The sequence below is a fragment of the Mytilus edulis genome, chromosome 9, assembly GCF_963676685.1.
Source record: "Mytilus edulis chromosome 9, xbMytEdul2.2, whole genome shotgun sequence".
NCBI classification, from domain to species: Eukaryota; Metazoa; Mollusca; class Bivalvia; order Mytilida; family Mytilidae; genus Mytilus; species Mytilus edulis.
Genome location: NC_092352.1, coordinates 55,192,333 through 55,203,221, shown reverse-complemented (window position 1 = coordinate 55,203,221; position 10,889 = coordinate 55,192,333). Strand labels below are relative to the sequence as shown.

At 33.9% G+C, this 10,889-nt stretch overlaps 1 protein-coding gene across 2 annotated transcripts; it reads right to left on the bottom strand.

Annotated features, from left to right (window-relative positions):
- Positions 1-798: 798 nt before the first annotated feature.
- LOC139488603 (uncharacterized) lies at positions 799-7,724 on the bottom strand. 2 transcript variants are annotated; one of them, XM_071274328.1, is made up of 3 exons: positions 7,552-7,724; positions 1,772-5,111; positions 799-888 (listed from the first exon to the last, which is right to left on the bottom strand). In XM_071274328.1, exon 2 carries the CDS (start codon positions 5,067-5,069, stop codon positions 1,815-1,817), a length of 3,255 nt encoding a protein of 1,084 aa, XP_071130429.1. In that variant the 5' UTR covers positions 5,070-5,111; positions 7,552-7,724; the 3' UTR covers positions 799-888; positions 1,772-1,814. The 2 variants fall into 2 exon arrangements, with proteins under 2 accessions (XP_071130429.1, XP_071130430.1); XM_071274329.1 differs by having other exon boundaries at positions 7,560-7,724.
- Positions 7,725-10,889: the final 3,165 nt, after the last annotated feature.

Below are 10,889 nucleotides of genomic sequence, written 5' to 3'. Positions count from 1 at the left end.
AATTCTTCAATGTGTGTACAAATTTTTAAGTACGTTTGCAATCAAATTTCTTCAACATACATTATATGCACCTACAGAGTGAGAACATTAGTTTTATAGTGGAACAATGAGATACCACAATATTCTAAAAAGTCATATTTACATTAAAAAATTGCTAACTGACTGAAAACTTTAATAAATATAAAACTGGTTTAATTTCATTTGAATTATTAAAGATATTACAACAACAAATGGAAGTTTTTAACGACCTTGACTGGCTATACAGCTAAAGATATTACCTCTTAAATACAATGTTTTATTTCTGTATGTATATAGAATTTTTTTTTTTTTTTATTATAATATGTTCCATTCTAAATTGTGTAATCATTTTCTTTATCAAAATATTTTGACGAATAAAAGTAAATTTCAGCACTAGAATTTCAAAACAGGCAAAAATAAGGGGGAGTAACTCTATCTGATTTTATTATGAAAAATCTGCTGTTTTTGTTGGGGTTTTTTTTGTGTAGTTTTTAAAAGAAACTATGTTTTATATAATTAAGCCAAATTTAATTTGGACTCTAAAGAAGCTTCATTTGATAGTCACATACTTTTTATCAAATGCTTAAAGTGCTGGTGAAAATGTTCTGTCATTTCACACAAAAATATGATGAGTTCTGTGAATTAGTTAGCTAGCGCTAAACATGAAAAAAGACCACCAAAAAATAAATTGGTTTATGAAATCAAGTATTGTACGTATACCCCTGACGTGTATGATACTTCTTTTATTTATATATGACAATAGTATATTTTTACTAGTACCTGTTGATACGGTTATATTCAATGTTGGTTCTAGATTCTGTTTGACATCTTTTTCAGTCCCAGCTGAAGGTTTCTGTTTAACTTTAACAACTGCAATTATAAGATGACAAGATTAAACAATTTACCATGCTAACCAGTATAAAGAAATAAGATGATGTGGTATGAGTGCCAATGAGACAACTCTCTATTAATGTTTTAAAGTTTTGGTAGAATTATTTGTATTCAATATCCCGTCCCTTTAACTTATCTCACATTTTTTCTTTTTTTTCTAATTTATAGTTCCAATAGTAAATGCACACAAAAATTTCTGAATGAACAGTATTTCTTTTTCTTAATACCAACCGTGCAAGACCCTCATGCATAGGTAGTCAATAGATATAAACAAGATTATGTCAACAGTACACAGATGCCACACCCGCACTATCATTTTTTATGTTAAGTGGACCATGAAATTGGGGTAAAAATCTAATTTTGCATTTAAATTTAGATAGATCATATCATAGGGAACATGTGTAATAAGTTTTAATTTGATTGGACTTCAACTTCATCAAAAACTACCTTGACCAAACATTTTCACCAGAAACTTGCACTATTATTTTTTATGTTCAGTGGACCGTGAAATTGGGGTCAAAAATCTAATTTTGCATTAAAATTAGACAGATCATATCATAGAGAAAATGTGTACTAAGTTTGAAGTTGATTGGACTTCAACTTCATCAAAAACTACCTTGACCAAAAACTTCAACCTGAAACGGGACGAACAGACAGACGGACGGATGAACAGACCAGAAAACATAACGCCCCCTCTACTATCATTGGTGGGGCATAATATCGTAGGTGGGGCATTAAAAATGTGGTATGAGTGCCAAATTAATGAGACAACTCATCATCCAAGTCACAAGTGTAAAAGTAAACCGTTATGGGTCAAAATATGGTCATTTAAAAAAAAAATTGTCATCTTTGTTTTTCTTACCATAAATATCCTGCATTGATTGCTTCTGTTTGTTATCTGACAGCTAAGGGCTTGTTTCACTACCATACAAAATCAGCTTGTTGTTCACTACTTTCACATCATTTAACCGTAGCAACTGTTTCTTTACCAAACTGCTGCATTGTTCTGAAGATTCTTTTGGAACCACAGTGCTACGGTTTCCTTTTTCTTTGCAGCCTTTACAAAATGAATATTTTTTCACAGGTAAAGCTCTGTCAGTGTTTTTTATGGTGTCTGAATAGCAGATATCCTTAACTGATTGGCAAATCTCATCATTGGATGGGCAAATATCATCATCTGATGGGCAAGATCCTGTTTCAGACGAATTAAATAATCTTGAACAAGTATTAAAGGGTTCTGAGTCTTTATTTTCATATGGAATATTTTCAAATTTCATTGAGTTTTTCTCAATTGGTACAGATTCTTCTTTGATCTTGCTTTGTATTAACAAATGTTCCTCACTAAATGAACAAGATTTTGTATGCGGTATGGATTGACCTTTATTATCATTATATAACTGGCAATAATCTGTGCCCTCAACATTTTCAATTACAACTTCTGGCTGAGAAGTTTCAGTCTGGAGATACTCTTTATCCATTAGCTCAACCTTAACCTCAGTCTTGTGAGATTGGGTAGAATCTTTTTCTATAATGTTTGTTAAAGCTTTCACACAACAATCTCCAATGGAAATAAGATGAGCTGAAACCACTTTTTTTAATTGTTTTCGAGTAGAAGCCACTGTTTTTAATTGTTTTCGAGAAGAAACCACTGTTTGCATCTGATTTTCTGCAGACACAGAGACATTTTCAGCATCTACTTGACTAGAAGTACAATGGACAGAATCAGAAAATGAATTGTCAAGTAATTCTTCACCAGAATTTTTAAAACATTTTTCTAGTGCCTCTTTCCTTCTTTTATTTCTTGTTTGGAGTATTTCATTTAACTTCCAATCATGCTCTATAATTTTTCGTTTCAGTCTTTTAACTTTACTATCATCACTTGCAAAAGGGTGTACACCAATATCATCTAATCGGTTTTCTTCAGCTGCAGCAAGATTTCCAGTGATTTGCTGTTTTGTAGATGGACTTTTAATTTTTTTCTGACCTGAGGTTGAATTAACAGTAGTACCGGTAATACTTAAATTATCAGAAACAAGGACAGGATAAGGAGCAAAGTTTGATGCTGTGTTCAAAGATTCATTTCTCCAATTTGAAATGTGTCCATCTCTTTTGTTCTGTGCTGCAGATACATGAGGGAATAATGCCAATGGAAATGGTGGAGATGTAGATGCTGTGCTTTCTATCCTTGCTGATTCTGAGCTCTCAAAGCTTGTTGATGCAGTATCCTGAACTAATACTTCTGATACTGGTGTTATAATTGGTACTTTGTCCCAAGACATAGTAGGTTTTGTAATATAACTATTTTTAGAGATTTTGTGAGCTGAACGTGTGTATTTGGAAGGAGGATACACTGTATATATAACTGGATTTGATTTATGAACTTTGGCACAAGATTTCACAGTAGATATTTTACCTGACTTCTTGGTTTTGGTAGAAATAATTGGATGATTCCCTTTTGGACCCTGCACTTTGGCACGAGATTGCACTGTAGATATTCTAGCAAAGTTTGCTGCTGTGTTTAAAGATTTATTTCTCCAAATTGAAATTTGTCCATCGCTTTTGTTCTGTGCTGCAGCTACATTAGGGAATAATGCCAAAGGAAATGGTGGAGATGTAGATGCTGTGCTTTCTATCCTTGTTGATTCTGTGCTTTCCATCCTTGTTGATTCTGTGCTTTCTATCCTTGTTGATTCAGTGCTCTCAGATCTTGTTGATGCTGTGCTTTCAGACTTTATTGATGATGTGCTCTCAGAACTTGCTGATGTTATGCTTTCAGAACTCCTTGTAGGTACTGAGCCCTCAGACCTTGTTGATTCTGAGCTCTCAGACTTTGTTGATGCAGTATCCTGAACTAATTCTACCGATACTGGTGTACTAATTGATACTTTGTCCCAAGACATAGTAGGTTTTGTAGAATAACAATTTCTAGAGACTCTGAAGGCTGAACTTGTGTATTTGGTAGGAGGATACACTGTACATATAATTGGATCTGATTTCTGGACTTTGGCACGAGATTTCACTGTAGATATTTTACGATACTTCTTAGTTTTGATAGCAGTAATTTGATGTTTTGCTTTTGGACTCAATTTCTGCATTCTAGCATGAGATTGGACTGTAGATATTCTTTCAATCTTCTCTGTTTTACTAGGAGATTTTACTGTACATATATTTTGAGCTGTATTCTGATCTTTAGATGGTAATAGAAGATATTGAGTTGAGTTTTGAGCATCAAATTGAGTTAAATTCTGAGCACCAGATTGTGTTGAGTGTTGGGTATCAGATTGAGTTGAATTTTGAGCATTAGAATGAGTTGAACTCTGGGTTTCAGTAGATAAACTAGCTGTAGATATTTTTGAAGCTGAATTCTGGGATATTGTATGAGGATACACTGTACATACACTACAGATACTTGGAACTGAAGTCTGAATTAAAGTTGAATTCCTTTTGCGTACACCTAGAGCTAAATTTAGAAGTTTGGTAGATGGCCCCATTGTAGGTAGAACCGGTACTGTAAATACTCTTTTTCTTTTTTTTTCTGGAGTTGGAGTCCTGGTAAAAGGATACGGAGTTAGAGTCCTGGTCAAAGGATACGGAGTTGGATTCCTGTCAAAAGAATATGGAGTAAAATCTGATGCACTAGTCTTAGACTTCTTTAATATATTTACGTTACATTGAGTTTTATTTTGTGCTGACTGTTCAATTTTAGTTGCTTTTTCATAAGTTAAGGAAGTTAGAGTTGACAAAACTGTTCCAAAATCTGTATTCTGAATTGGAAAAGTCTGTGACTTAGATGGAGGTCTCTGCACATGTATCCTGGCTGCATCATTGGTTGTGGTGGTAGGTGTTGTAACAGCAGCAGCAACAACAGAATTGAACACTAACCCTGATACTTCAAAGTCAGAATATGAATCAGCATTTGCCCCTTCGTTTTCTCTTCTTAGTTCAGATTTTTCAATTTGATCAACTTCTGACACTTTTTCTTCATCAATATCACACATACAGTTATTTGCTATTGAATTATCTGCCTGAACAGTTGAGCCATGACTAAGTATGTTTGACTGTGACTGCCGGTTATCTCCATACACACATGTATCGCTGTTTGACGTAAATTTTCTATTTTCATCCATCAATGTTTCTGTTTTTCTAACAATATTCTCCATTTTGTTTTTCTTGATATCAATTACAATAAATGTAAACTTTTCCTGTGTGAAAGAAAATGAGTATAAAAGTTAAAACTTTGAATATCCAATCTAAAGGTTTTAGGAGTCTAAAAAACAAGCATGTCTATCCTTCCCTCAAAATATTTTCTTCGTGTTATAAAATTAAGTAGTATGAATTCAGTACATGCACTTAATTATACAGAATCATTCATGATTTACAATCAACTTTAGTTAAACTGATCAAAGGTACTTTTACCCTTCTATGTACTATGCTACTGATAAGTTGCCTGAATTTTTATAGGAATTTTTAATAAAGATATTCATGGAATATACATATTGAAAAGTATACTAGTATTCATACCACCTACAACATGTACAAGTTTTGGGTAAAGTACCAGTCTACTCTACATGAAAGATATCAAGACCCTTGCAAGATTATAAATGACTTGAACATGTTGAATATCATGAATATTATAATTACATTTGTATTCTAACATACATAGTACACACATAACTGAGCTATAAGGTGACAAAGTTATAAAATTACTTGAGTTAGTTTTTTCGTTTGAATTGTAATACATTTGTCATTTTGAGGCCTTTTATAGCTGACTATGCAGTAAGGGCTTTAAATTTGATCATCGTTGAAGGCTGTATGGTGACCTTTAGTTGTTAATTTCTGTGTCATTTGGTCTCTTGTGGAGAGTTGTCTCATTGGCAATCATACCACATCTTCTTTTTTATATTGAATTTATATGGTGACCAAATATTATAAATGACTTAAATTTTATACAACATAACATGTACCTGTAACTGAATATATGACTTGAATTTCATATTTTAGCAAAGTTTGGGTAAATAGAAAGTAGGGGTTGTGCAGATCCAAATAGTGACCACAGGTGACAACTCATCACTATCACATGACTATCAAGCTGAAGACCAAATTTAAACCTGTTCTGTTCAGTTGTATATACTTGGGAAAGTTGTGATGAAGTATTTTAAGTTAATTAAATACAAAAAAAATTAAGTAAAGGCATACAGCATGTACAGGAAGATGGGGTCTGACAGATCCAAAAAGTGCTCAAATTTTACAAATCATCACTGAGAAAGCTAATGACCAAATATCAAGTCTGTTTGGAAGTACATGTACCTGAGAAAAGTGTAACCATAACATTTGTTGAAGGAACAGATGGACAGATGGAGGAACAGCAATAGGAAAAGATGGAAGAATGATGTTCTATGCCCAAACTTTAAGAGTGGGGTATAGAATTATATTAAAAAATAAATATGAAATAGTATCTGAAATAAATGGAGAATGTGTCCATCAAACACCAATGATGCCCCTGCTTGCATATAACATTATAAAAAACCTAACTTCAGAAAGGTAAAAGCAATACCACCCAAATTCAATCTTTATCTAAGTTTTGTGCATAAATTTCATACATTTGATAGAGGCAAACTTAAGTTAAAGAATACAATGTATATGGAAACGACAAATTTAGCATTTTTTCCATTTTTAAAGGGGTATAACTCTAAAACAGTTGGAGTGATGCCATCCAAATTCATTCCTGTCAGATCTGTCTTTTGTGATAATAAGCATTGTGTTTAACTTTCATAAAATTTGGCTGAGCCAAACTCAAGTTAGAGAACAGTAAACAACTTTAGGAAGGACAGGCATACTCATGAATGAACAACATACAGATGGACAAGGGTAAAACTTAATGCCACCCTCAGCTATGGAAGGGGGTTTGTTCATCCTTATTCCTTTGTTTCTTCATGTGTGCATTAAAGAGTGAGTTGGGTGGGTAGGTGGGTGCCCAGGGTGAGTGAGTGAGTGAGTGAGTGAGTGAGTGAGTGAGTGAGTGAGTGAGTGAGTGAGTGAGTGAGTGAGTGAGTGAGTGAGTGAGTGAGTGAGTGAGTGAGTGAGTGAGTGAGTGAGTGAGTGAGTGAGTGAGTGAGTGAGTGAGTGAGTGAGTGAGTGAGTGAGTGAGTGAGTGAGTGAGTGAGTGAGTGAGTGAGTGAGTGAGTGAGTGAGTGAGTGAGTGAGTGAGTGAGTGAGTGAGTGAGTGAGTGAGTGAGTGAGTGAGTGAGTGAGTGAGTGAGTGAGTGAGTGAGTGAGTGAGTGAGTGAGTGAGTGAGTGAGTGAGAAAGGGAGGGAGGGAGGTGATTGTTTATTACAATACTGACTTTCATAAGAATAGCTTTAAATCTGATATATTTATGTTTGTCTGAGATTCATATAAGCTGATGGTGCTTTTTTGTCAAACAGTTCTATTTACACACTTTCAAAAGCATTTTAAACATATTTTTTTAATGTAGAATGTTGGTTCTTGCATGACTTTGTTCGTGTGTGTTCCTATGACATAGTGTATGAAGCTTTGTTTAATCACTGTTTTGAGTTTGTCTGTTTCACTTATTTACAATTACATACGTATATTACGATTACAATTTAATTTCAAGTTAAGTTTGCTATGTCTATGTTCACCTGCTCACTTAAAATACTGTTGATTAATACTTTGGATTATTAAAAATGCTTAAAATATCTTTTTTCACATTGACGTTTTGTAGAGCCTAGAGGTCCACCCACAGCTGTCCGCTGTCCAGTAAAACTTTCGCAATATTTTTTAACAGGCACACATGTATGAGGGGGAGATAAACAAGCACCTGTTATCCGTCTTCGTTTTTTCTTCTTTTCTGTAACAATCTCCTATTAATGAGGACCACACCAATAAGGATTGTAAAGAGGTTGATTTTTTTAAGGGCTATTTATGTCGTACATCTGAGAAGTGGCTACAATTTTATGAAAGAAGGCGAAGCAGCTCTTTAATCTACTATAATCCAGAGTTATGTCTCAGTCTTACTAAATTGAAGACACTGCAATAATATAGATCTCTTATTTCGTTATACTATAATATGCATCATATATATATCCATATTCTAATTAGATTGTATCTGGGACAGTATATCTAGTTGATATATATGTTCCTGAAATAAGAGATCTATATATAAAAAAGAAGATGTGGTATTCTTGCCAATGAGACAACTATCCACAAAAGACCAAAATGACACAGACATTAACAACTATAGATGGTTTGATTTCATATTATAGGTTAAAAAAAAAGTTAAAATCGTTGTTACTTGTATCAGGAACATAGGCCCTATATATTGATATACTGTTCCCAGCTTGTATACGAATGATTTTTGTGGATAAAATCAATAAAGCTTAACGAGAAAAAAAATGAACTAAATTGGCTGATAACAGCAAATTGTTGCTTCACTACTTCACCTTCATTAATGATTAAACAAAAAAAAATCATAGTTAACGTTTATGCCCCATCTATATTGAACATTATTGAAGTAAAATCAACTTGAAACTTAGTAAACATGGTGTATCTTCAGTGTTGATGTTGATGGATGACAAGAATATAAATTGCAGCCGATTGCATCACAAATGGAAGTTTTTAACGATCGACCTTGACTGGCTATACAGCCCTTGCACGGTCGGCTTCGATTGCATTGAGTGTGAAGGTAAAGGTAACATCTTTTGGTTAGCTTGCTTGATAGCTGAACCATGAAGTACAACAAATGGAATTAGTTTTAACGACCTTGACTGGCTAAACAGACCTTGCACGGTCGGTACCATGAAGTCATTATAAGGTCAGTTACTACCTTCCATTCGAAGTAGCTTAGTCCTACAAACAGATAGATTGGTTATCTGTCGGACTAGTCTACTTATAAAGGAAGATAGTTAAAACGTTAAAACCTAATAATGACTTACCGGTTCAGCTAGCAAGCAAGCTCTAAGCAAATGTGTTACCTTTACATGACGCTAGCTCAATGCAATCGGCTGTAATAATGTCATCACGTCCTAGTATCACCTCTCTTCCTTCATCTTGATCATTCACTGTATCAGTCACAAAATTTGTATCATTTTTAGTTGTAGTTAAATTTCCATGGTAAAGTAAATGCTTTTTCTCGTCATGCACTTTATCGTGTTTACCCATATGGTTCTTAATTATTAATTCAAATGTTGGTTTTATCAAAATAGGTTGGCTTAGGAACAATTTATAAAGTAAACCATTATAGGTCAAGTATTATGTTTATCTTTTTAATACTGGTTAATGAAATAATTACAGTACATATCCAGAAATCAACGCCACTTTGCTTATTTGAATATTATACTAAAGAAATCGGATACGGGTCACGGAAATTACATTAAAATGATAGGGAATTTTGAAAAAATGGTCTGTTTAATTTTAATTTAAGTGATAGACAGGTTGCCGGGGCAGAAAATGAATATACACAACAATACACACCATTTAAACGAAACATAATGACTGTTGTTGCAAAAATACAGGTTCCTGAGCTATTTTAAAAATCGAAGCGAGAGGCTTTTAACATTGCAGTGTAAAATACAGGCTAAAATGGCTGAAACGTCAAATTTGCAAACTTCGTGTTGAAAATTGGCTTACAAGGTCATTACAAAAACAGGTTGCCGGGGTGATATATGAAACTTGAATTTCCAAAGAATAAGCAAGTCCAAACCTTGTATGTGTAGTCGTTGAACTCTAGGTTCCCACGTAAAATTAAAATGTCACTATTTCAAAAAGAATAAACTCACGAAAGCACGAAAAATTCACTAAATTCGCGTTCATTGTTTTGATTTTGACCGCCTGACAACTTTACGGAAATATCAAAGTGATTGTAAATAAGGACTCTGTGACGGGCAACTTATAATATCCGTGTTTTAAAGATTTTAATGATATCAAGCCTATCAAGCCAGTCCAGTTCAAAGTACTATCACGTGGTACAATTCTCATTTACATATTATGAATATTAATTAGCAAAACCACTACTAATTTCTGGCTATGATGTACTGGGTCTGTATCCGAGCAAGTAAAACACGGATCTATCACAAGGAACCGCCTTCCAAACGGAGCTTTGGCTCACACCAATAGTGAATGAGATAAACACCATCCTGCAAGTCATAATTATAAAAAGTAAACCATTACAGGTCAAAGTACGCCAAAACGGAGCTTTGGCTCACACCAATCAGCAATATATAAAGGACCCAAAGACTAGTGTAAAACAATTCAGACAGGAAATACAACGGTCTAATGTATATAAAACACTAAAAACATGGTCAATCATGAACCACATCAACAAACGACAACCACTGAACTACGGGTTCCTGGCTCAGGACAGGTGCACACAAATGCAGCGGGTTTAAAGGTTTAAACGATTTGCCATAATGCATTTGGTTAATTGCACAACACTATGGTATAAACTTTGATTGAAGATGAAAAAAATATATCAGCATTTCAACAGATAACTGTTAAGGGGGGTCTGTTAACAATGTATGATCGTAAATGAAAAGTGTTCAACAAATTCGTATCAAAATAAAGATGAATGCGTAGAACTGACACCTCCCTCTAATTAAAAGCTATTTGCCAAAAACAGACAAATGAAAGCCATCTTCTGCCAAAAGACACAGAGAGCAAAGAATTAAGGAATTACCCCCCTGAAACTTAAAAACAAGGGAGAGTTTCATGACTGCTTGCAGTATTTTACAATTGAGGGAAACGAAGGTAAAAGCCATATCAGAACTCAGATTGGCGATCCATAAAATTTCTCAAATTTGATTGTTTTCAAACTATAAACCATACCAGATACTTACCAATAACTTTTTTTAAACAACAACAAAACCTCCTTTGACTAAATAATTTTACTATCCGCATAAACGTGACTATAATTATATACACTTATTGACAATCTCTTTGTTACTTATTTGAAGGTCACATTTGTCTATCAGTGATTGTTCGT